General features: G+C 43.3%; 1 protein-coding gene across 2 annotated transcripts; it reads right to left on the bottom strand.

The window, feature by feature from the left end:
- Positions 1-275: 275 nt before the first annotated feature.
- HMGCS2 (3-hydroxy-3-methylglutaryl-CoA synthase 2) lies at positions 276-24,248 on the bottom strand. 2 transcript variants are annotated; one of them, XM_010803104.4, is made up of 10 exons: positions 24,095-24,248; positions 18,578-19,032; positions 14,750-14,875; positions 14,003-14,167; positions 12,094-12,259; positions 9,487-9,657; positions 8,138-8,244; positions 7,408-7,533; positions 6,056-6,164; positions 276-721 (listed from the first exon to the last, which is right to left on the bottom strand). In XM_010803104.4, the coding sequence occupies exons 1-9, from the start codon at positions 24,196-24,198 to the stop codon at positions 6,058-6,060; spliced, it is 1,527 nt and encodes a 508-aa protein (XP_010801406.1). In that variant the 5' UTR covers positions 24,199-24,248; the 3' UTR covers positions 276-721; positions 6,056-6,057.
- Between the last annotated feature and the right edge of the window lie 2,367 nt (positions 24,249-26,615).

Below are 26,615 nucleotides of genomic sequence, written 5' to 3'. Positions count from 1 at the left end.
ATATATTGAGAGCATGGAGTTTTTTGGCTGCTGGATTACCAGGGAAGTCCCTGGTAAGGTGTCTTTAGATTAGGTAAGGAAGCTGGGAGTGGAGGTTGTGTTTCAGCCTGCACCTGTCAGCAAGTGAAATTGAAAGGGCGAGAGGGAGGGTGTGAGGTGAGTGCTCAGCAAGCTCACCGCTGTGGGGGTGCGTGTGGAGAGTGGGGCCTCAGAGTCTGGAGTCATGACAGCTGCTGCACTGTTTGAGTCCTAGTTTCCAAGAAACACAGGAGGCATTCTCTGCTTCTTTGCTTTTTAATTGTTATTTTCACTTAGTACCAAACATGGAATTTAGAAATTCACAGAAAACCCTAAGAAACAAAGACATACCAGCATGGAAATGTAGTAATAACAATAATGACAAAGCTATAACAAACGAGAGGCGAGTTATCTGGATCTTGAAGGAGACAATGGACCCGCCACACTTTCGGTCTGTGATTCAAGGCTGAGTCTCTCCTCTGTCCCGCCACCTCTTCAGAAAGGGCTCTGCAAGCCCATGACAGTGATTGCAGCAGGGAAAGGCAGAAGGACCCATTCAGGATGGCCCCTCATTCTATGGGGCCAGTGTTTACAAGGCTGCTGTGTCCAGTGCAATCTATTTACCAGCTAAGAGTGGGGGCTTTATACAGTTGAAAGAGGGCAGACGTTCTGTAGCACTTTTCCCAGGAAACTCTCCACATATCTGTAAAGTTTAAAGAAACAAAAGAAGGACATCAACCATGAGTCTCACCCTGGGCAATCCCATTCCCACATCTGCTCCTTGCCCAAGGCGGGCTCCCCTAAACTGCATCCCTAGGTCTGGGTGTTCCACTGCCCCTTGTGGAATGGAGTATTTCCTCCCACATCAATAAGCAAGGATGTCACAGTCATCAGCGACTCCAGCCTTCCAGGGCACTCAAGAAGGAGAATGCCTGGCAGACACCAGGGGAAGCCTACAGGGAGCCCTGAGGCACTCAGGATGTGAAAACACAGGATACAGGCCCCAGATATCCGAGATGCATATGAAAGCAGTGATCTCAGTAAGCCCGGACTCTTACATCTTCCCATACACAGAAACAATAGAATGGGAAAGACCAGAGATCTCTCCAAAATAATTAGAGATACCAAGGGAACATTTCATGCAAAGATGGGCACAATAAAGGACAGAAATGGTATGGACCTAACAAGCAGAAGATATTAAGAAAAGGTGGCAAGAATACACAGAAGAACTATATAAAAAAGATCTTAATGACTCAGATAACCACAATGGTGTGATCACTCACCTAGAGCCAGACATCCTGGAGTCCGAAGTCAAATGGGCCTTAGGAAGCATCACTACAAACAAAGCTAGTGGAGGTGATGGAGTTCCAGTTGAGCTATTTCAAATCCTGAAAGATGATGCTGTGAAATTGAGGCACTCAATATGCCAGCAAATTTGGAAAACAGCAGTGGCCACAGGACTGAAAAGAGTCAGTTTCATCCTGATCCCAAAGAAAGGCAATGCCAAAGAATCCTCAAACTACTGCACAATTGCACTCATCTCACATGCTAGCAAAGTAATGCTCAAAATTCTCCAAGCAAGGCTTCAACAGTATGAGAACCAAGAACTTGCAGATGTTGAAGCTGAATTTAGAAAAGGCAGAGGAACCAGAGATCAAATTGCCAACATCCGTTGGATCATGGAAAAAGCAAGAGAGTTCCAGAAAAGCATCTATTTCTGCTTTATTGACTATGCCAAAGCCTTTGACTGTGTGGATCACAATAAACTGGAAAATTCTGAAAGAGATGGGAATAGCAGACCACCTGATCTGCCTCTTGAGAAATCTGTATGCAGGTCAGGAAGCAACAATTAGAACTGGACATGGAACAACAGACTGGTTCCAAATAGGGAAAGGAGTACATCAAGGCTGTATATTGTCACCCTGCTTATTTAACTTATATGTTGAGTACATCATGCAAAATACTGGGCTGGATGAAGCACAAGCTGGAATCAAGATTGCAGGGAGAAATATCAGGAACCTCAGATATGCAGATGACACCACCCTTATGGCAGAAAGTGAAGAGGAACTAATGAGCTTCTTGATGGAAGTGAAAGAAGAGAGTGAAAAAGTTGGCTTAAAACTTGACATTCAAAAAACGAAGATTATGGCATCTGGTCCCATCACTTCATGGTAAATAGATGTGGAAACAATGGAAACAATAAGCGACTTTATTTTCTTGGGTTCCAAAATCACTGCAGATGGTGACTGCAGCCATGAAATTAAAAGTCGCTTGCTCCTTGGAAGAAAAGCTATGACCAACCTAGACAGCATATTAAAAAGTAGAGACATTACTTTGCTAACAAAGGTCAGTATCATCAAAGCTATGGTTTTTTCCAGTAGTCACATGTGGATATGAGCGTTGGACCATAAAGAAGGCTGAGCACCAAAGGATTGATGCTTTTAAACTGTGGTGTTGGAGAGGACTCCGGAGAGTCCCTTGGACAGCAAGGAGATCAAACCAGTCAATCCTAAAGGAAATCAGTCCTGAATATTCATTGGAAGGACTGATGCTGAAGCTCCAATACTTTGGCCACCCGATGCAAAGAGCTGACTCATTAGAAAAGACCCTGATTCTGGGAAAGACTGAAGGCAGGAGGAGAAGGGGACAACAGAGGATGAGATGGTTGGATGGCATCACCGACACAATGGACATGAATTTGAGCAAGCTCTGGGAGATGGTGAAAGACAGGGATGCCTGGCATACTGCAGTCCATGGGTTGCAAAAAAGTAGGACACTACTGAGCAGCTGAACAGCAACAACAACAATGCATAGAAAAGTGCTAAATTCCTTAACTTGGGGTATCTAGTTTCTTTTAACAATAATCTCTTGATGTTCCGGCTGTTGCCCTTTGTTTTAAAACACATCTACATAATCTGGCTCTTCTCTCACCTCCACAGAGTGGTTCCCTCAGCTTTACTTGAGATGCTGTCTCCTTCACTTGAAGTCCCCCAAATTCCCACTGAATAAAATGTAACACTCAACTTTTAGGTTGTAGCTATTTTTTAAGTCAACACCCTCTAGCAACAAACCTAGATACCTGAGTGCCCTGAGCCCAATGCCCCAGGAGCCAAGGTTGCAAGATGGGCAGGGTCCCCACGACATGTCATGTCTGTGAAGGGAGAGCAGACTGGGCAGTGCAGAGCCAGAGCTCCACAGAGCATCATGCTGACATAAAATCTGTGTTTCAGCTAACATCTCATGGTGTAGGCTCATTGTTCCTGTGAGACGAGGATGAGCCCCAGCTTTTCTCTTCATAGATGCAATGCTGCCTGTGGGCCGGGCTTCCCTGACAGCTCAGTTGGTAAAGAATCTGCCTGCAATGCAGGAGACCCCGGTTCGATCCCTGGGTTGGGAAGATCCACTGGAGAAGGGATAGGCTACCCACTCCAGTATTCTTGGGCTTCCCTTGTGGCTCAGCTGGTAAAGAATCTTCCTGCAATGCAGGAGACCTGGGTTGGGAAGATCCCCTGGAAAAGGGAAAGGCTACCCGCTCCAGTATTCTGGCCTGGACAATTCCATGGACTGTACAGTCCATGGGGTCGCAAAGAGTCAGACACGACTGAGCAGCTTTCACAACCTTGTGGACCAGGAGACAGAGGGAACCTGATTTGGAAAGTCTCCCTTGAAAACTCCCAATTGTCTCTCTCTTTCTCCCCTCTCTCTCTGTTTTTGTTGACTGAACTAGCTTGATATAGTTAATGACTCCCTCTTTGCCACTGACTTGCCCTTAAGAATCATAGTACAAACATACAACAGAGAGGCAAACAGTTGACTCCCAGCTAGGGCCAAAGTCTGAAGAGTCTGCTTGTGGAGCCTGCTGCCTGGCCTGTCGGCCCCTTTGCCCACCCTGCCTCGCCCGTAACATCTTAGGCCACACTTGAACTGCCCCACAGAGGCCGGAATGCTGGCAGTGGTTGGGAATGAACAGAGGACACGCCTTATCTGCAGTTCCCTTTTTTATCTGGGTATCTCATTTACTTGGGACTTCCTTCTCTTTCCCTGCTCCCTACCCTGACCTTGGCAAGCCTTTTTAGTCTTCCCCCTTCATATCCCAAAGTAGGGGGAAAAATTTAAAAACCAGAAAAACATTTTGCACAAAAGAAATTGCTTCTTGCTCTTCCATTCTGCTTATCTTACCAGTTTGGAAGATAAACTGAAGGCAGATTCCTGGGTAGGTGAACTACAGGATTCTAATTCCCACTCTTTGATTTTCCTTTAAAATGTACCATAAAGAATTCTCTTAGTTCTCTTCCTGACTCAATTCTCCTCCATCAAACTCTTCTCTCCTCACACCCCTCCCCACTTTCCCCCAAATCTCACTGCTTCCCCCCAGAAGAAATCGCACGAAGGAGGGATTGCTCACAGCCCTTTAGCCTAAGGCTCTCTCCAGCTGGCTCTTCCAGAATCCCCAGCATCTGTTACCTTATGAACCTGTCTCCAACACACTGGTGTGTGCCTTCTCTGATGCTATTCACCTTTGTTAGTGACTTGCTCCTTTGGGACATTACTTTGCCAACAAAGGTCCGTTTAGTCAAGGCTATGGTTTTTCCAGTAGTCATATATGGATGCAAGAGTTGGACTGTGAAGAAAGCTGAGCGCCAAAGAATTGATGCTTTTGAACTGTGGTGTTGGAGAAGACTCTTGAGAGTCCCTTGGACTGCATGGAGATCCAACCATTCCATTCTAAAGGAGATCAGCCCTGGGTGTTCCTTGGAAGGAATGATGCTAAAGCTGAAACTCCAGTACTTTGGCCACCTCATGCGAAGAGTTGACTCATTGGAAAAGACTCTGATGCTGGGAGGGATTGGGGGCAGGAGGAAAAGGGGACGACAGAGGATGAGATGGCTGGATGGCATCACCGACTCGATGGACGTGAGTCTGAGTGAACTCCGGGAGTTGGTGATGGACAGGGAGGCCTGGCATGCTGCGGTTCATGGGGTCGCAAAGAGCAGGACACGACTGAGCGACTGAACTGAGCTGAACTGAACTGCCCCTTTGGAGTACTGAGTTCCACAGTTTCAGGTTCACAGCCCGCTTCCCTTTACAGATGCTAATTTTGTTTCTATCAAGCTTCTAATTCTGCCAACCTTCATATCAGGAGGAGATCAGATAAACAAGTTGACTCTTTTTTCAGATTCAAGATTTAAGGACATGCCCCTCCCCCAGCGTTTGCCTTTTGTAGGCACAGAGCCCCGAGAGTTGTACTTGGTCATCATGGTGCAAAGTCCCCACCTCTGGTCATTTTGAAAGCTACTGATAAATGGAATGTTGCCTGTCATATGAGTAAACAAAGGATGTCACAGTGTCAGAGACTGCAGCCCTCTAATGTGAGCCCTGAGGAAACTTGGGAAATCTTGTGATATCTAGCCCTAGATAGCTGAGGTGTATATCAAAGGAATGATTTCAGTGAGCCCATACTCTTGCATCTTCCCATATGCTGAAAAGCCAGAAAAGTCGGAAAAGTGCCAAGTTCCTTAACTTGGGATATCTGGTTTCCTTCAATTAGCAATAATCTTTTGAAGTTCAGACTACCTACCTTTCGTTAAAAAATTTCTATATAACCTGGTGCCCCACCCCTCATTGCCTCCCAGCAGCTCTCTCAGTTACTTGAGATGCTGACTCCCGGACTTGAAGTCTTACAAATTCCCACCAAATAAAACATAACTCTCAACATTTAGGTTGTGAATATATTTTTTTAAAACTCTCTGGCTTTTATGCTCTCAGAATTCCATCTGTTATATAACACAGGGGACTCAGCTAGACGCTCTGTGATGACCTAGATGGGTGGAATCGGGGTGGCAGGTGGGAGGGAGGTCTAAGAGGGAGGGGATATATGTATTGATAGAGCTGATTCACTTTGTTATACAGCAGAAACTAGCACAACATTGTAAAGCAATTACACTCCCAATAAAAATACAGAAGAGTGAAAAAGAAAGAATTGTATTTGTTGAAGAAAAACTTTAAACCACTAACACTCGAAAATTTCACTCACCACCTTTAAACGGGACGCCGGGCGTACTTCCTGCGATACAGCTCATCCACTCGCTCCAGGTACCAAGTGCCTGGGAAAAGGCTGTTCTTATCACCAGGTGGTGAGAAATTCACTGTGGAACCAGAAGGGAGGCAGTATTCACAAAGGGCTCTATGGGGCTGAGGAAGAGAAAATGGTAACTAGAGCTTCATGTGGCGCTCTCCTGATTGTGCTGTAAGGGGTGGTGAGGTCGCCTTGTCTACACCCAGCAGAACTCTGGGCTAGCAGAAGAACCAGAAGCGGCTGTCCTGTGGCTAATACCTAAGACTTGTTGACTAGAAACTTTATTATAGGATATGCCGCTTTCCTACAGTAAACAGGCCCTTCTTCCATTGAAATCGTCATCATGTCCTTCTACCGAAGGCACCGAGCTTGAGGGGCACCCCAGAGCATCCTGTTTTCTAATAGACACTTCCTTCCTAGCCCTGAGTTTTCCAATTCTGATTCTCTGTAGTATTTCAGAGCTTTGTCCATTAACATTCATTTCAGAGGCCTTATTTTTATTTTAATTGTTTTCTTTTTTGGTCTAACATGTCCCCGGTTCCAGATAAAAACTGACTAATTACTAAGTTTATGGGGTTTTTTGGAACATTCTCAGTTCCATAACTTCAGTCTTCTTTTCAGTGCAAATCATGGGTCCCAAGTTTTGCTTGAAAAAATATGGTTACCCTGGTTTTAAAATCACCATTTGGTTTCTCCAGTCTTAAATTTAGCTTTGGTTTACTTTTCCTTTGTTGCTTTTTGGGGGCAGTATTTTGTTTTATATTTGGTAAGGAAAGGGGGCAATTGGAAGGAAATGGTAGTATTTGCCAATAACATCATTAATTAATTAATTCATTAATCTCTGGCAATCCTGCAAAGTGTATGATTTTAGAAAGGAAGCAACTCAGAAAAGTTCAATAATTTCCTCAAAAATAGAGGGCAAGTGTCACAGGTCAGTTTAGACTTGGATTTCTGGCTCCAAAGTCTGGGTGTTTTCAACCATTGCTTAGATACCATCAATATTTTCAAAGCCCATACACCTGGCTTCCCTGGGACTTCATTGTCCAGTATGTATCCTGTTTTGGGTGGCTATCTATATTTTGTACTGGGAAGCCACATGCTGCCTCCTACCTCTTCCCAACTCTGCCTTCTGCTTCCCCACTCAGTCTGTCCCCCTATGCACCAAACAACCCTTTTCCCCAATCATATATCATAGAAATCATCACTCTCACGTGCTATATTTTAGACTTCTGATGAATTCCTGACACTCAGCTACTGGCATAGAAGCTGAGAAAAATTGCCTTCTCCTCTCTTTCCACCTTTTTTTTTCTTACTCTTGTGGTAGTATTGTTCTCTTTGGTTCATTATTTCTGTGAACTCCTCAGGAGACACACGCTTCCGGGAGGCAAGACGTTTCTGCAGGTCTGATGTACTGGATACCAGCTTCTCCAGTGGGGAGCCTGGGAAGCAAAAGCAAGACCCGTAAACTTACATCATTGTCATCACTGCTACCAATCACGAGTCCAGTATACAGTCAGCTCCTTGGGAGCTGATGCTCCAAGGAAAAGTGCTCAGTGTATGGCTTAGAATGTTAAGAAATGATCAAGATCATCAAACACAGCATTAGCAAAACTAAGGCAGACCTTCATTTAGTCAAGGTGTATCCCATTTAGTATTTTGATGTACGCCCTTGATTACATCCATCATAAAATAATCAGCACATGTTTACTGGATATCTCAAACCCATCAACTTCTCTTTAACCAGTTGTAATCAAACCATGACTACCTCTTGCCTAGACTATTTGTTGAAACAAACTAACTGGTTTCCCCATATTCACCTTTGTTCCTCAACAGTCTAGTCTCTAATCAGTAGCCAGGGAAGTTCTTCGAATACATAAAATAGACAAACTTATTCCATTGCTTAAATCCCTTTAGGGCTTTCCTTTGTTCTTGGTCACAACATAATTCTGTCAAGATGGGAGCTTTAGTAGTGGTGAAGCAGAAAATGGTTTTTTTTACCAGATGAAACTGGCCAGAAGTGCCTGAACAAAAGACTGGACTCACCTGGAGAAGCATCCTGGGACACCCGGAAAGAAAAGAAACTTGCTGCCAAACCAGAGCCATAAGAGAAGGCACCGATCCTGGAGCCAGCCAAGTCTTGGGCAGAGTGACTGCAGGGAGAGAGATCAAAGCCCAGAAAAACACATCAGCGTTATGTTCTGCTCTGCAAATAAACCACCGATCTAGTCAGCCCCTTGCAACTAGAAATGGGCTCTGGGCACTCTGCACAAAGAGGGAGTTTTGGAAGATCCTAGGAGTGGGCCCAAAAGGAAGAAAACTGGCCAACAGGAGAACAGCTAAAATCCAAGATACTGAAGTCACAGTGAGCACAACAGAATTTCTGGAATATAAAAGGAACTTTTCCCTACCTGTGAAGACAAGACGAATTCAGTGAACTCTGAAGTTACCTCCAAGTAGGGGTCAGACCACTGGATTCACCTCAAGGCTCCCATGTTGACTGGCAATGCTTCAGCAGTTGTAAATTTTTAAATTATCTCCTTGTTAGTAATAATCTGAACAAGTCCAATCATACATGTATATATTTTTTCTTATGTTATATACATGTACTATATTATAAGTATTTCCTTATAAACTCCACAAAATTGAATAGCTATAAAAATAAAAACTAACACTGGGGCACCTGCTGAGCTTTTACTGTTTTAATTGCTTTTGACATTTAACATTCATCAAAATTTTAGATGGTAGGTATTGTTATTACACAAATTTTATAGTTGGGAAAAATGAGGACCGTAATAGTCATTTTTCCAAGGTCAAAGTTAGTAAGTGGTAAAGAGATTTGAACATAAATTGTGGGTTCGAAAACTAGACTCTCTTAATCACAATGCTTTACTGAGTACAGACATTTTAAATGGATGAAATAAAAATATGCATAAAAATTCTCCTATTTTCTTGATGTATCCAAATAGATACTGCACGCCTGCTGGCATGACACATGCATTTCAGTTTGGAAAAAGCGTTAGTCGTGTCCGATGTATTGCAAACCCAAGGACTCTAGCCTCCCAGGCTGTTCTGTCCGTGGAGTTCTCCAGGCAAAGATACTGGAGTGAGTAGACATCCCCTTCTCCAGGGGATTCTTCCCTCCCCAGAGATCACACCTGGGTCTCATGCATTGCAGGCAGATTCTTTACCATCTGAGCCACCAGGGAACCGCTGTTTAATACTGATGGTCGATCTACCTACACATACACCTTTGAAATACATTTCTTTCATTTTCCTTCCTTCCTTCTTTTTCTTTTTGAAAAAATTATGTATGAGTAAAGGAATGAAACTTGGTTGACCCTTCAGACCAGAGGCCAGATTTAAGAGGAGGTAGGGACAGATGCAGTACTCACTGGGCCAGAAGTGAGGCCAGGCATCCATATAGGGATGAGGTGTACATATTCCCGTTGTACGTGGAGAGGTAGAGGGAGTTCTTGGTTTTCTTATTGAACATGTTCAGAGAGGCTTTTAGAAATGCTTTATCTACATCCTTATTGGTGTAGGTGTCTTCCAGCTTTAGTCCCCTGTGAGGCAGCCAAAGAAACAGGCCATGTGAGAAGCCACATGAAGGAAGAAGGCAGCAAGCAGAAAGTATAACCGCTACTGGAGAGAAGACTTTGGAACACATGTTTTTATTATAGAATGTTCGGAAATACAGAAAATATAGAGGAAGCGTCACTAATAGTCTTGCCGCTCAGAGAGAAAGCATCAGTCATAGTTTTCTTATGGAATCCATTCCAACTTTTATAGTCTGTTGAAAAATAAAACCATGCTATCCATTCTGTTTAGCATGCTTTCTTAACTCATTTTCTCTATATCATGAAATCATCTCCTTTAGCATTATTTTTAAAGACTGCAGAATAGACCGTGATAGGATGTACCCCTCTTTAACCAAACTCCCCATTTCTATCCTCATTAGCTGAAGCAGTGAATAGCTACATGTTATTTTTTTTTTCATGAAACAAACATTTTTTCTCCATTAAAAACTTTTTTATACAATTTTAAAAAGTTATTGTCCATTTACAGTTATCACAAAATGTTGGCTATATTCCCCATGTTGAACAATACATCCTTGTAGCCTATTTTATATCATTGTATATCTATTGGAGTGTACTACTGATATCTGTCTGTGCTCAGGCACTCAGTTGTGTCTGACTCTTTGTGACCCCATGGACTGTAGCCCGCCAGGCTCCTCTGTCCATGGGGATTCTCCAGGCAAGAACACTGGAATGGGTTGCCATGCCCTCCTCCAGGGGATCTTCTGACCCAGGGATGGAACCTGCATCTCTGGTGTCTCCTGCATTTCAGGCAGATTCTTTACTGCTGAACCACCAGGAAGGCCCGATATCTAGCTGATGGAGTAGTGATCCACTGTATATCTAAACCACATCTTCAATCGTTCATCTATTGATGGACACGGGTTGCTTCCACATCTTGGCAATTGTCAATAATACTGATCTGAACATCAGAGTGCAGGTATCTTTTAAAAAAATTTTTTTTTCCAAATGTATACCCAGGAGTGAAATTTCTGGGTCATGTGGTAGGTTTTTTTTTTTTTTTTTTTTTTTTTTGAGAAATAACTACATGTTCTTTTAAACAGGTGAAATTACTGAGCCAAAGTTATAAACATCTTTAAGGCTTTTGATTCGTGTTTCCCTATTACTTCCCCAAATCCGTCCACTATTGCTCATTTTCTCATAGCCTTAGGTCTGGGTATTCAAATTTTTTAAAGGCTATGTAAAGAAAACATTGGGCTTCCATCCTAGTTCAGTTGGTAAAGAATCTGCCTGAAATGCAGGAGACCCAGGTTCAATCCCTGGGTTGGAAAGATCCCCTGGAGAAAGAAATGGCGACCCACTCCAGTATTCTTGCCTGGAGAATCCCCAGAGACAGAGGTGCCTGATGGGCCATAGTCCATGGTGTTGCAAAGAGTCAGACACACTGAATGACTAAGCATGCACATAAAGAAAACATTGTTTATATGCATTACTAATGGGCATGCACATTTAAAAATATGCATATGTGCATTTCTTCCCTGAGGAAATTTCTTGTCTATATCTTCTATTTAGTGGGTTTATCTTATTACTGATGAAACTTTCATATATTAAAAATATTAGCCTATTATTTTTGGTATATGTTAAAATTTTTTCCATGGGGCAAGTCTTAGAAGTAGTGTTTGTACTAACTTTGCTGTTTTGGTTAGTTAATAGCAGGGTTAGCAGTAGTAGTTAGAAATGGGGACAGATGTTGGTAGAATACTCTAAAACTTGAAATGAGAAGATACCAAGAAGAAAGGGAAAGATTCCCTTCCCAGTGAGATCTGTTTGTGTTGGTTTCTTTTTTTCTAAATGCCTTGGAGTATTGCATCAATAAACAGCATTCTCCCTGCTTTATTGACATCCAAGGAGGGGGAGTATGCTGGACTATCCCTTTTTCATAGATGAGGGGGTGGAGGCAACAAGTTAGACATTCTTTAAGGCAATGGCAAGTGAGAATGAGACCAGGCCTTCCCCAAGTTGCCATCCTGCACTGTGATTATTTGCTTCTAGGTGTTTCTGTACAGACTGTGATATCCTCTAGGCAGGGAGCATGGAGTCACACCCACTTTTATGTCCCTAGAGTTTCATATGATGCCTGACACACAGTTGATATTCACAACATGTTTATTGCCCAAATGATTTAGGTACACTCCCTTTCCCTTTTTCTTATTCTCTGAAACTTTTTAGTCACCTGATTGACAGATGCCAGCAGGGTCCCTCTGCTCTCTGAGATACAAGGTGAGGTCCTTATGTAGACAATAACCCAGTAACCCACAGGAGGACTTGATGTCATTTCTACTATGTTAGAGGATTGTTGTTTTTACCTCACAGGAGTGACTAGTCGTCCAGGTTCAAGGCATGAGGAAGCCCCTTCGTTCTCACCCCTCATGAGCCTCTAGGCTCCTCCTGAAGAGGACTCACCTGAAGGCCTCCAAGCCCTTGTAGATGCCAGTCTGTGTGTCACCACTGGCCAACAGGAAGTCATTGAACATCAGGCGGGCCAGGGATTTCTGGACTAACTTGCAGAAAGGCGTGTGAAAAATCATATACTGCACATCATCGAGAGTGAAAGGCCGATCGATGCCAGCTGGAAGAAGAAGTATGAAAGCAAGGATGCCGTGTGTGCTAAGGCCTCCCAGAGAACGAGCTCCTACCTTCAGTGAACACACAGTTTGTTCATTTTACAAGCATTTTACTAAGCACTTTCCCAGGTGGTGCTAGTAGTAAAGAACCTGCCTGCTAACATGGAGATGTAAGAGATGTGGGTTCAATCCCTCGGTCGGGAAGATCCCCTGGAGGAGGGCTCAGCAACCCACTCCAGTATTCTTGCCTGGAGAATCCCCATGGACAGAGGAGCCTGGCAGGCTACAGTCCACAGGGTTGCAAAGATTTGGACAGGACTGAAGTGACTTTGCATGCACACTACTCATAAAATAGGAAAAGAAATAAATGTTTTCTTCCTTTCTGCCATTGCCAACTTCTGTGACAGATAATTCCTCAAATCAACCTCATATTGTATTATTTTCTCTATTTTCCAGAGGAGAAAACAGGGTCTCCAAAATACGAAGCTAAGTTACATGTTCGAGGTCACTCAGCTTGAAAACAGCTGATTTTGGCTTTAGGTTCCAGTGTCTCTGTCTCTACACTCCAGACCTTCTTTCACTCCAAAGGGAAAAGCAGTGTGCTCTCTGCCCTTAGGAAGTTAACAATTTGGTGCTGAGATTCAAAGCAGCGTTGATCAAATTCCATATGAGAATGAGGGGTAAAATTAAAATGTCATGAGTTCAGAGGGTGCCAGAGCAATTGTAGTGGTTTAATTGCTAAGTCATGTCCAACTCTTTGGGACCCCATGGACTGTAGCCCGCCAGGCTCAGCTGTCCATGGGATTTCCCAGGACAGAATACTGGAGTGGGTTGCCATTTCCTTTTCCAGGGAATCTTCCTGACCCACCGGTTAAGTCTCCTGCATTGCAGGTGGACTCTTTACCGTCTGAACTACCAATTAGCCAGTAGAAATTTTACAATGGGTGGGCAGAGGCTGAGAGGTCTAAGTTGACTCCTTTCTCATGGGGGCAAACTGCATCCCACCCAGCGCAGTGGAAAGGGCCAAGATGCTTTAGGCCACCCCTAGAGCATCCGTGCTCTGATGCTTCAGCACATGCCTTTTCCCACGCTGAAACCTGCCTTTTTCAGACCCAGCTAGGCATAGCCAAATAGGTAAGAACCCTTTGTATTTATTTATTTTTTAAGGTAGGTAAGTTTCTCGGTATTTTTAAAATAAGATTTGTTTCTTATCTGATTATGAAATCGGCACATATTTTTTAGCAGGAAACTTCAGAAACTAAAGGTGAAAATAAAATTAACTTGCAAAGCTACCATGCAGAGAAAGAGATTTACTGATAACACTTAAGTATATTGAAAATATAGGTAAGAATTTTCAACATCAATCAGACTTTAAAAGGTGGCAAACTATAAACTGAGTCAAATCACTCCTGACTTCAACAGAAATGAATCCTAGCATCCACAAGACATGGTCACTCTGACTCACACACTACCTTCCTGGGTGGCTGACACCTACAAGCTTCAGCTATGGCTTAGGGTTGTTTACTTTCTTTCACTCAGTTCAAGTTAAAGGCAATTTCATATTTGACTTTGGATGACTTCCAAAGGGACTTCAGCCTAGACCCAGGAAAGCATGTAAGTAGAAGATATGAAATAATTCTCTTGAGATCATTTGCAAAGGAGAAAAGAGTCCTTGTCTTAAGAGTTTAGGACACACTCTCAGCCTCATGTAAGTAGTGTCCGTGACTTCGGCCCTCTGAGCCCCATACCTTGCTTCCACTGTTTCTCGATCTTTTGACGGTAGAATGCATAGCATTTGTCCAGGGCCCGTAAGTAGCACTGGATGGAGAGCTTCCCATCCACCAGTGGGTACTCTGAAGTCACATCTGGTTTGTAGAAGTCGTACACATTCTCCATGTGGGTTCCTCTAAGCCCTGGTGAGGCACACAGAGGGATTCAGAAACTGCACAGTGCAGCCCACATTGAGCAGAGAGGGTGGGAAATCCCTGTACAAGCAACCCCCTGGTCTTTATCTATCTCATGCCCTAAGCCCAAGGCCTACTGATTATCCCTCAGGTGTTCAAAGGGAGTTAATTAGATGAATGTCTTTTTATAAGTGAGATGTATATTTCTATTTCCACACCTATATGGGCTTAAAGAAATCTGGAACAGACTCCAAAAGTCTCAAAGGAAAGCTCTTACTTTATATCCAACTATTTTCTTTTATTTTCAGTGGTCAGTTTAGCTCCCAAAGGGTCCTTGTCAGCAGCACAAATGCCATTCAATCCAAACACCATTATCCTGATGTGTGATGGTATAGATGAAGCCACCTTGCTGATCCTTCTCTTCCCTTTCTCCCTGCCCTCTGCTCCCCAGTCTAGTCTTTTGAAGGCAAGCAGTTTCATCCTCAAGTCCATACTTCAGCCCTGAATATTCCAGTTGGAATTAAGAGCTAAGCATTTGGCCATGCCATGCAGTCCCCGGGTACCGTGCTTACTGTACAGTGTACTACGAACCTCTCTCGAGGACCAGAGGGGCCTCAGGCCCAACCAGCATTGCCACAGCTCCAGCCCCGCCTGTGGGGCGAGCGTTACCACTGGGGTAGACTGCGATGTCCCCACAGACCACCAGTGCATAGCGACCTGTAAAGAGAAAAGAAATAATTATTATTACTGCCAAATCTCCAGTAGAGTGAAAGTCTCCTCTATGCCAGGCACAATTTTAGGTCCTGGCAATACATCACTGAACCAAAATAAAAATTCCTACCCACGTGAAACTTACACTCTAGTGAAGTGTAAATGACATTGCATTGGAAATGCAATGTCAAAACTCAGTGTTCTCTGACTCAAGCTGTAAAAATTCCTCATGTATTCAACAAAAAATTCATAAATCAGCACTTTTTAGGTTTGTACTCTTTGTAGTGCTATAGTGGAAATTCTTTCCAAATCACAGAAGGCCAAAGGATGGGAAGGAAACTAATATTTGAAATCCTAGACACCAGTTATCTTCAAACAATCCTTTAAACAATCCATTGAGTCAGGTAATGTCCACATTTGTAGAGGACGACATTGCCTTCCAGAGAATTTAGGTAATTTGTCTAAGGTCACCCATTTAGTGAATATGGAATTTTGTATTCAAACTCAGTTCTGACTGGATCCTAAACAAGGTGCTTTGAAAAATCGAATACCACTTTCTTTGTGAGAAGAATTAATGTTCAGAAGGCAATGGCACCGCACTCCAGTAGTCTTGCCTGGAAAATCCCATGGACAGAGGAGCCTGGTGGGCTGCAGTCCATGGGGTCGCTGGGAGTTGGACACGATTGAGTGACTTCACTTTCACTTTTTACTTTCATGCATGGGAGAAGGAAATGACAACACACTCCAGTGTTCTTGCCTGGAGAATCCCAGGGACGGAGGAGCCTGGTGGGCTGCCCTCTGTGGGGTCGCACAGAGTCGGACACGACTGAAGCGACTTAGTAGCAGCAGCAGCAACCACGTTTAATGTAGATGATCAATGAAACTACTTCTATAATGGGCAGATGATTATTCAATAAATAATTGTTGTCTTGAGTATTAGTTGTTACTTCTTCATTTAGTACTGCTTGCTCCTAAACGTGGGTATGTGGAAAAGACACGGCAGTACTTTAGTATTCTTCCTAACCTGTCAGAAACAGGTATCTCCTCTTTATAGACAAGGGAATTGGGGCCCAGAGAACTTAAGTCACTCGCCTAAAGTCACACAGCTAATAGATGATGGGATAAGGATTTAGTCAGAATTCCAACCCACATTTGCTGAAACCCAAGAATTTTCTGTTAAGACTGTTTAACCACGCCAACAAAACAGTATTTTTTCTCCCCAATTTTATATATATGAATATAAAAATAATACATAAAAGTATAAGATAAATATATAATAAACAAACATAATATATATAAACAAAATTTATATGTTATATAAAATTTGGAAACTCTAGAAGAGTATTTATTAATACAAGCCATTAAGGAAGAGACCAGTGAATTTGATTATCTAAAAATGAAAACCTTCTATCAGAAATACAAAAGACAAACTGGTGATGTATTTATAATACAGCCAACAAAAAATTATTTTCCTTCATAGATAAATGTCTCATCAGAAAGGTATATAATAGGAAAATGGCCAATAAACATCATAAAAATATCAAAATTCTCTTATAATAAAAGGAAAATCAGTGATACTATACTTTACTTATTAAGCTGACAAAGATTAGAAAGTTTGAAGTTAGTACATTCCAAAAATATATTAGTACTTTTTGAAGAGCAATTTGGCACATTCTATCAAACTTTTTAATTAAACGATCCTGCAATTCCATTTCTAGGAATCTATTCTTACAACATATAGTTATGAGCATGCAAAGCTACTGTCTTAAATATTAACACTTTTTATAATAATTGCAAAAAATATACAACAATTTAAATATCCATCTATATGGGACTAAGATTTGGTGTACCCATCAATAGAATTTATAATGTCTTTTAAAAGAATGAGGTAGACCTTATGTGTATCTAGAGATATCTATAGAATAACCTCTAAGACATAGTAAAGATGAGGAATAATGTGTGCAATGTTAAAAAATGAATAGATAAGTATAGGCTTACAGGTACATACATAGAAAATTCCTGAAAGAATCCATGGAAACTATGAGGATTAAATTCTGGAAACTGGTAATGGGGTAGCAAAATAAATTTTTTCTTTACTTTGAACCCTTTTGTCTATCTATGTACACACACACATATATACATATATGCTGTAGGTTTCATTTACCTTCATAATAAAAGGCAAGGAAAAATGAGGTCTCTCAGGTAGTTCAAGCCAGTACCACTCTTTCCTTCCCTCATACCCTGCTGTCTCTTTGGAGTGGTTCAAAACTTCTTGGTGCACTCCAGAACCACCTGCTTCCTTTGAAAGGTCCCAGGTGGATGGTTGGCCATTTCAGAAGCAGAAATCACATCTACACTGGCCTTGTCTGGTCTTGGAGGTTGCCATTAGGCTCAAACTTAAATATGCTTTTGGTGAAAGTACAGACTAACAATTCACTTCATAATGTTTGTTTAATATTTTTCCCAAGAAGATAACAGATTAAAGAAGGATGCATTTGCAGCTCTCTCCTGTGGAATACACAACCATTCAGCAGAATCTATTCATTTGAAATGACATGCTTAAAGCTGATAATGCCCCCAAATATAGGCTCTGATTCTTCACTAAAGGCTGGTGAGTGTCCCTTTAATTTGTATTCTCTAACCTAATGCTTGGTTTGACAGATTGGTGGTGTTGGTAGTGGGGTTGCTGGAGAAGTAATAATACAAATACCAAGCAAGAGCACTATAAGGACAGATTTGAGGATGTAGAGTCTGGAACATCGCAAATCAATGGAACTATTAATGGTGAGGCCATGCAGGGCAATCGGAAAAACACTAAATGGGTGTGTGGAATTGTACTGCCTTGCTGCACGGACAGAGAAAAATCCTTAAACTCTTCTTGGCCTCTATGTGGAGTACTGGATTAGATAATCTCTAAGGTCCCCACCAACATCAAGATTTCATAATTAATTTTTAAATTAATGCTTATTATGGTTTCTAAAGTTTTAAGTTCTAGTTTCCAACTTAGTAAATGGAGGGCCTTGTCTGTCCAGGAACTGTTTTCTCACATCTCCATTAATACCGTGTTTAATCCTATCAGCCCTGGAAAGCAGGTAGGCAAATAAAAACTTCGAGTCTCGCAGAGGTTAAGGGACTTGTCATTAGTTACTGATAAAGCTAGGTTTCTAATTCTCCTAGGAACCAGGTGAGGGAGAGAGGGTAGAAATACCCTGTGTCATAGTCTATCCTGTGATTCTTTGGGTCTATTTTTACCAGGGTGCTTTCTCCTTAACACCTACACTTGTTTAAATCTTTTAACATCACCAATCTCTTTGTCTCTTAGAGACTTAAGAGAAACCTTAAAGAAACAGGAACACTGAAGTGGGAAATACACTGAATTTGGTTTGGTTTCTTGTTCCCGCCACACACAACATGTAAATTATTAGATTCTCCATTTTTTTTATCCATAAAACAGGTATGATATCCACTTTCTAGGGTGTGATGAAGACTCAGTGAATAGCTATGTGAACATGCTCCCTGAGTAACTGTAAGAAACCATCCAAGTCTGAGGGGTTGATGTCACTGTGGTTGTTGGATGATCACAACAGCTGTGTGTGTGATGTATCCTTTCTTTGGTGGATGAACCTACCCGGGGAACAGAAAAGCAAAACTGAGGCTTCAGCATCTACCCCAGCTCGCTTCTTACATAAGGCCTCTGGCAGTACATACCATCCCAGGAGCTGGATTCCATCCAGTTGGCAGCATTGAAGAGGGAGGCAGTGCCACCGTAGCAGGCATTGGTGGTATCTATGCCCTCAATGTCAGTGTTGCCTGAATCCTGGAAGAGCTCCATAAGCACTGTTTTGACAGCCTTGGACTTATCGATGATGGTCTCAGTGCCCACTTCCAGGCGGCCCACAGAGTCCCAGGGGAGCTGCGTGCGCTCCATCAGCTGTTGCACCACCGTCAGGCACAGGGAGTTGACATCCTCCTGGACTGAGCAGAAGCCCATCTGGGTCTGGCCCAAGCCCACGGTGTACCTCCCTGCCTCCACTTTGTTAAACTTCTCCAGCTCTGTTTGGTCCACATATTGGGCTGGAAAGTAGACCTCCATGGCAAGAATACCCACATCCTTTGGCCAAGTATCTGTTTTGGCCAAGGGGACAGCCGGAACTGTAGAAAAACTGTAACAGAGAAAACAATCAAAATTCCATGAATGGTCTCTAGCTAGTTTCCTTAAAAGACAATACAGCAATCATTTCATTCATTTTTAAAAATATGTTTTGAAGATATGAGATAGATACAAATTTAGGATTGTTCTATTTTTAGCAGATGAATACAAATTTAGAATTTCTGTATTTTTCTGTTTAATTTACCCTTTTATCCTTGGTAACTGTCCCTTTGGTATTTTTATGGCTAAATACATGTGGAACAAGCAAAGGCTGTGGGAATATAGAAGGCTGACAGGCAAATTCTATTTTTTCTTTTTAATTTTTGCCTATACCCTGTGGCATGTGGGACCTTAATGCCCCGACCAGGAATCAAACTCACACCCTCTGCCTTGGAAAGCAGAGTCTTAACCACTGAACCCCCAGGGAAGTTCCAAGGGCAATTCTAAATGGAAACAGAGAAAAAGTGGAGAAAGGGTCAGTAAGGAGGGAAGAGATAAACTTTCTTTCCTGGACCCGCCACCCCTTTTCAATCTGGATTCCTAATCCGCCTGGAGATCTGCAATTTCTCTTTCTAGCTAGCAGTAAAGAACACACCAAGCACATCTTCCATTGTTTCATATAAAAGTACCTGAAAGCTGGTTACTTTAGAAATATTCTTAATTTTCCAGATGTTGAAAGCAAGGCAAACATTGGTGAAGTGTTATGCCCAGGGTAACTTCTTAGTCTCTCATGTGTTAGAAATATTCTGCCCTGGGTCTTCCCTTGTGGCTCAGTGGATAAGAATCCACTTGCCAATGCAGGGAACATGGGTTCGGTCCTTGCTCCGGGAGTATCCTTCCTGCTGCCCAGCAACTAAGCCAGTGCCTAACTACTGAGCTTGTGCTCTAGAGCCCAGGAATGGAAGTTACTGAGCCCACAGGCTGCGACTATTGAAGCTCCAGTGCCCTGGAGCCTGTGCTCCGCAACAAGAGAAGCCACCGCAATCAGAACCTTGCTCACTGCAGAGAAGAATAGACCCCACTCACCACAACTAAAGGAAGCCTGAGAGCAGCAATGAAGACCCAGTGCCGCCAATAAATGCATGAATCTTTTTTTTTTTTTAAGAAATATTCTGTCCTTTCAGTCCTGAGTGCCGCCAGATTCCTTTGACTTGCATCTGGCTACAGAATTCCTGATGGTGGAAGTGATACGACGGCTCTGCAGGCTCATCAGTTTAGCTCTATGCCACAGAAATTGTAGTTCAGATGGAATGTATCCATCCATCATCCTTAGGACTCAGGGCTTCTCTTAACGCCAGTTTTTCTGTAACACAGGTCATTTTGAAGGACTGCTGGGAGGCAAAAAGTGGATCATGTGATCACAAGATAGTGAGTCTAAGTGATAAATGCTTATTCCTATCAGACAAGGGAAGATCGAAGTTTAGTTCTCTGCCCTATTTATTTGGTGCCACTCAAATAAGTGGAGTCTATACTCTCAAATGTTTGTGGAGGAGCTCCCAGTACTAGGAACTAATAGCTAGCCAGATCTCAGTCCTGTGCTTGACTGGATTTCCCCTCATCCTCATTCTCTCTATGTCTTCTCTAAGCTCACTCCATTCCTCTCCCCAGTGAGAAATCTCAAGTATCAAGGAAAGTTTCCAAGAATAAGTCTCTTGGTAACTTTTGTAACTGTCTTTGTAGGAGATTATTACTTGGAAATAGATTCCAGAGCCTTGAAGAAAAGATGTAGATGTTTCCAGAAACATAAGAGTACAGGAGTTAAGAGTATGCATCTAATCATGTACTTTCTGTAAATGATAATACATATATATATGCATTAATATACAATATTTGTTGTTCTCTTTCTGATTTAATTCACTCTGTATAACAGACTACAGGTCCATCCACGTCTCTACAATGACCTTATTTCATTCCTTTTAGCTGCTGAGTAAAGACCCTGATGCTGGGAAAGATTGAGGGCAGGAGGAGAAGGGGATGACAGGATGAGATGGCTGGATGGCATCACCGACTCAATGGACATGAGCTGGGTAGGCTCCGGGAGTTGGTGACAGACAGGGAGGCCTGGCGTGCTGCAGTTCATGGGGTTGCAGAGTCGGACACGACTGAGTGACTCAACTGAACTGAACTGAATATTTATAGAGAATGGGCTTGTGGACACAGCAGAGGGTCAGGGGAAGGAAGGTTGAGACGAACTGGGAGATTAGGATCGACACATACACTACCATATGTATAATAGCTAGCTAGTGGGAATGTGCTGTTTAGCACAGGGAGCTCAGCTCTGCACTCTGTGATGACCTAGAGGGGTGGGATGGAGCGGGGTGAGAAAGAGGCTCAAGAGGGAGGATATATATGTATACATATAGCTGATTCACTTCATTGTACAGCTGAAACTTACTCAACATTGTAAAGCAATTACAGTCCAATAAAAAAGAATACTATAAAGACACAAACATAGAGAACAATATATGGATACCAAGGAGGAAAAGAGGCATGGGATGAGTTGGGAGATTGGGATTGACACCATTGAAACTATATATAAAATAGATAACTAATGAGAGCCTACTGTATACCATGGGAAACTCCACTCAATACTCTATGGTGATCTAAATGGGAAGGAAATCCAAAAAAGAGAGTATACATGTATGTGTATAGCCAATTCACTTTGTTGTACAACAAAAACTAACACAGCATAACAACTATACGCCAATAAAATTTTTTTTAAATAAATAATTAGAAAGCAAACAATAGCTTTGTTTAGTCTAAAACTGGTTTTGTTCTGGTGTTGCTTGGTTCAAGAACATGCACCAAACTTCTTTTTCTTTATTCCCTCTCGCTTCTTTTGTGTCTCAAAATTAGTTATTACATGCTAGACACTGTGCCATGGAGGGCTGTGGGGGTGGAGGGAATGGGAAGAAAGAAGGTCAAGGTTCTTGGGAGCCTCCTCAACCAGTGGGAGGAATGAGATAAGCACATACATACTATGTAACCCAGCTGAGAGTCAGAATGTGCTAAAGGTCACAGAAAAACCCACAGGAGTTCAAAGGAAGCAGAGATCTGTGTGTGGGAGGATCAGGAATGGTTTCAAGGAAGGGACTAGATCTGAAGTCAACCTTGATGCGTGAGTCGAGTTTCTGCTGATGAAGAATTGGCAGGGGGGCTACAGAGGCAGTGCCATAGCAGGTGGTGATTGACCAGGTGAGGATACCTGGAGCAGAGAGTGAAGGGGAGCAGGGGGATAACACAGGAGAAAAGCAGGTGGGGAGCCATGAAGTGGAGGGCACAGTTCTCCCTTAATTTTAAAGGTGGTGAAGCCCTCCGGGTTATGGAGCAGTCCTTCTGGTAGATTTAGAGCCGATGCAGGTTGGGTTAGAGGGAACAGACACACAGAGAAAAGGAGAGCCATAAGGAGCACTCTTAATACCCATCAGGCCATGGAAAATGGGTTGAACCATGCGTACACTAAAAGGGAAATGTGAACCCTGATTCCAAGTGTTTGAACCCAGCAGGTCAGAACTGGGGCAGGCTGCTGAGGACTGAGGTCTGTCTCCTGGAGGGCAGCCAATGATTGCTTATTGAAACAAGCAAATATACGTCAATCCCTTCCTCACAAATGCAAAACCAGGTTAAATTCTGGGACGTTTGGCCTGTATGCAGGGGGTGGAGGAGAGCATGGAGGAAGGCGGGGAGTCATGAAGAAAATAAAAAGTCTAGGGAGTGTCACCTCCTACCAGACACATCCACACACCCAGGTTCCCTTAGTACCCAGCGAGGGAAGACCCTGGACCAAAGGTGTTTTTCTAAACATTCATGGAGGGCTTTCCTTGTGGAACTAGTGGTAAAGAGCCCACCTGCCAATGCAAGAGATGTAAGAGACACGGGTTCGATCCCTGGGTTGGGAAGATCCCCCGGAGGAGGGCTTGGCAACCTACTGCAGTTTTCTTGCCTGGAAAATCCCATGGACGGAGGAGCCTGGTGTGCTTTAGTTCATAGGGTCACAAACAGCCAGACATGACTGAAGCTACTTAGCATGCACACACGGCAACTTCCCTGGTGGTCCGGTGGTTAAGAATCTGCCTCCCAATTCAGGGGACACATGTGGTCCAGGAGGATTCCGCATGCCATGGAGCAAATAAGCCCGTGTGCCACAGCTACTGAGCTTTGTGCTGCAAATACTGAAGCCTGTGTACGTAGAGCCCATGCTCCACCAGAAAAGAAGCACCACGATGAAAAGCCCACTCACCGAAACTAGAGTAGACTCCGCTCACCACAACTAGAGAAAGCCCACACCCAGCAATGAAGACCCAGTGCAGTCAACAAGAAAAAGACGCAGTGCGGCAATAAATAAATGAGTAAATAAATATTACAAATCTATCCAAGGAACTTGATGTAGGGATGGGAGGTAAGAAAAGGCTAGTCCTAAAGTACAGTGGATACTTTAGGCACCCTAGGGTGCTAGTGGTTGCTGTGTGACATCAATGCTGGGAGACTGCGAGTACTTGGGCCAAACTGGGAGAATGTTTACCAAGGAAAAGAGTGTGTGTGTGCTCCTGGGCACAAGCTCACTGCACACACACAGGCAAACTCTGATCTTTTACACTCATGTTCCCCTTTCCTTAAATCAGAGAGCGGAGAAACACCTTCTTATCCTCAGTCCATTCTGAATCTGGCTGCAGTGACTTGCAGCAGCTGGTTTTACTAACACTGCAGTTGAAACAGCATCCTGAAGGTCTCAGCAGGGCTTGGGTGAAAGGTGAAAACAGTGCCAGAGAGGAGGATGCCGTGGGCCCTGGCACTGATATTTCTACTGCTTTGTGCCTCTAGGGGAGTAAAACGTGTTGCTGACATCAGCAGGGGCAGAGGTTTGATATCCTGAAATTCTGTAAACAGACCTGGGTTGTCTGTTTAGAAATGAGGTAACTGAGACCTTGAGAGGTTAACTTGTTTATCTAAGGCTGTGCCCAAGACTTGTCAACTTTTGACTGGGATTCTAATGAGCCCTCATGCCTCTCTTTTACTGGTTCCTCACCGCTTCTCCAAGAGTAACCCGTGCAGTCCTGGGGACCAGTGAGGCTCACCTGGGGTGGGCTGCTGGGAGAAGGCGGGCAGGCAGGAGGGAAGCTTCTTGCATCACTCTCTTCACTTGCAACACCTGCCTCACTGGAGTCAACAGCCGCTGCATTTTCGGAGGAGTGAGCAGAAAGCCAGCAATTCACAGTCCTCGGGGGAGATGCCCAGTGGTGTTGGTTTGGGCTTTATAGATCCCGGAGACTCCTGCCTCCGGAAGCCCTGCCCCTGCTTATCGAGGCTCCATGGCTTCTAGAACTAGGCAAAAGGTCTCATTTAGAATATGGGTGAGTCAAAGAAAAACACCATCTCTCCAACATGTACATAGCTGCCCTGCTTCTGGGCATGTGTGGGAAAGGGTGGCACTGACCCCACCTTTTCTTGGGCTCTTGCGGCAGTCTTGGTTATGCTCAGCCACCTCAGGAGGCCATGGTGCTCCTTGTAACACATCCTAGGGTACCCCCACCTGGTCTGCCTCGAACCCTTGTCTGAATTACTCTCACTTGGCAGTCCAGGAAGCTCTAGTGACCTGTTATTATTGTGATGGCCAAATATTTCGTTCAGGTTTTTCTGTAAGATGTTATGGAAACCCCAAATGGACTTTTTGGTCAACCCAATCTTTAAAAGTAAAAAAATTCATTCACTTACTTATTTTTTGGTGGCACTGGGTATTCATTGCTGCTGGTGGGCTTTCTCTAGCTGTGGTGAACAGGGGCTACTCTTTGTTGCGGTGCGTGGGCTTCTCATTGCTGTGGCTTCTCTTGTTGCAGATAATGGGCTCTAAAGGTACACAGGCTTCAGTAGTTGTGGCAAGCAGGCTCCACAGCATGTGGAATTTTCCCAGACCAGGGATCAAACCCATGTCCCCTGCATTAGCAGGCGGATTCTTATTCTCTGTACCACCAGGGAAGTCCCAACCCAGTATTTTAATGTATTGAAATAAAAAGAAAAATCTTTCAGAATCAAAGAGAATGAATCTTTTCACAGAAGCCCTTTAAGTAGTTGACAGTAGGTCCTGGCACACAGGCAAAGGGCTATTAGAGAGGATATGGAGCCTGCTCTACGGCTCCTATTTTCAGTCACTTTATCATAGCTCTATACAGTTTCCAAGTACAGTGCAGTAAGTGCTGCCATAAAAGAACCAGAGCCCTGAAGAGATGATTGTCATTTGAAACACGGTATCTCTTGAAGAGGAAAGGTCTACTTTAGTGGTGAGGCTAGTGACCTGTGGACAGGTGATGTGGCTTTCTCAAAGACCTACAGCTAGTGAATAGCAGGCTGGGGACTTAATCATGTCATTTCACTCCAGATTTGACTCTTTCCATGTTTGTCTTCTACTTTGCAATAAAAAGGTTCCTTTCATCTGATCTTCCAATGAGTCTCTGCCTCTCCACTCTTCTCTCATGGCCCCGATATTCCTCTGTCATTTGTAAGAATCATGCACTCACTCATCACTTTGCTCAGTTAATCCCTCTGTGTAATATGACTCTGTGGAGGGCAGAGAGAGGAGCCAGAGTGGTTTTTGCTTCAGGGAAGACAGGCAACTTCATTTCCCTGAAGACAGAGACCTGCCAGGTACCCCCAGAAGCCCAAGTCTCCTAGGTCTTCTGTCATCTTTAGATTCTTGCCTCCATGCATCTTGGTGTTTTACTGCTCTAATGCAACCTCCCACTTTGCTCTGTCACCCCATGTCCTTCCACTGAGCCATTGGCAAAGTTCTATCACCCACTGAAAATTCCTTATTGCTGATCTTTTTTTTTTTCCCCTGAAAATGCCCTTTGCTTCTTTCTTGGTCTCAGACCACAGCTCTCACATGGTAGTTGCATTCTTTGCTTTCCACCATATGCGCCCCACCCTGGCCACCAGTACTGTAGGTACTGCAGTGCTTGCAATAGGCATAGAAGGTCATGGCAACCCACTTCAGTATTCTTGCCTGGAGAATCCCATAGAGAGAGGAGCCTGGAGGGCTACAGTCCGTAGGGTTGCAAAGAGTTGGATTGCAGGTCTATGTCTGCAGGTCTATTTCTGTTTTGTATATAAATTCATGTACATCATTTGTTAAATTTCACATATAAGTAACAACCTACTTAGTATGATGATCTCTAGTATGAATTTCTATACTCGTACGACTGAAGCAACATAGCATAGCATAACCTTTTGCTTTTCAGTGATGCTGCCAAAGTATTTTTCCTCTCTTTCCTCTCAACAGTCCCATTCTCTACAAGCACATATCATCAGTCTGGGGCACTCAGTGCCTTTTGTTCTTGCAGTCAATCATCAGTCTTGTTCCATTGCTCTTGTTCATGAATACAGGAGCACAGCGATCGTTGCCTTCCTTTCCACCCTCAATCCTCAGCATTCTTGGAGATGTCAATCTCTACATAGATAATTCATTCACACTGGCTTCTCACTTAAGTCCCCACTCCCATGATTTTGTCTTCCATTTGACCCCAGCCTCCCACTCCACACACACACTCTTTTTATTATTAATATTATTGAGGTATAGTTGAATTACAATGCTGTGTAGACATG

Source organism: Bos taurus, chromosome 3 (assembly GCF_002263795.3).
Source record: "Bos taurus isolate L1 Dominette 01449 registration number 42190680 breed Hereford chromosome 3, ARS-UCD2.0, whole genome shotgun sequence".
Taxonomy (NCBI): Eukaryota; Metazoa; Chordata; class Mammalia; order Artiodactyla; family Bovidae; genus Bos; species Bos taurus.
This window is presented reverse-complemented; position numbering and strand designations above follow the sequence as displayed.

Excerpts from the sequence above, each read along its gene's own strand:
- HMGCS2 (XM_010803104.4), bottom strand. The coding sequence starts at position 24,198 with ATGCAGCGGCTGTTGACTCCAGTGAGGCAGGTGTTGCAAGTGAAGAGA. Across the intron at positions 12,260-14,002 it reads CGAGAAACAGTGGAAGCAAG|CTGGCATCGATCGGCCTTTC; the intron begins GTATGGGGCTCA and ends TTCTTCTTCCAG. Across the intron at positions 7,534-8,137 it reads GTCCCAGGATGCTTCTCCAG|GCTCCCCACTGGAGAAGCTG; the intron begins GTGAGTCCAGTC and ends TTTGCTTCCCAG.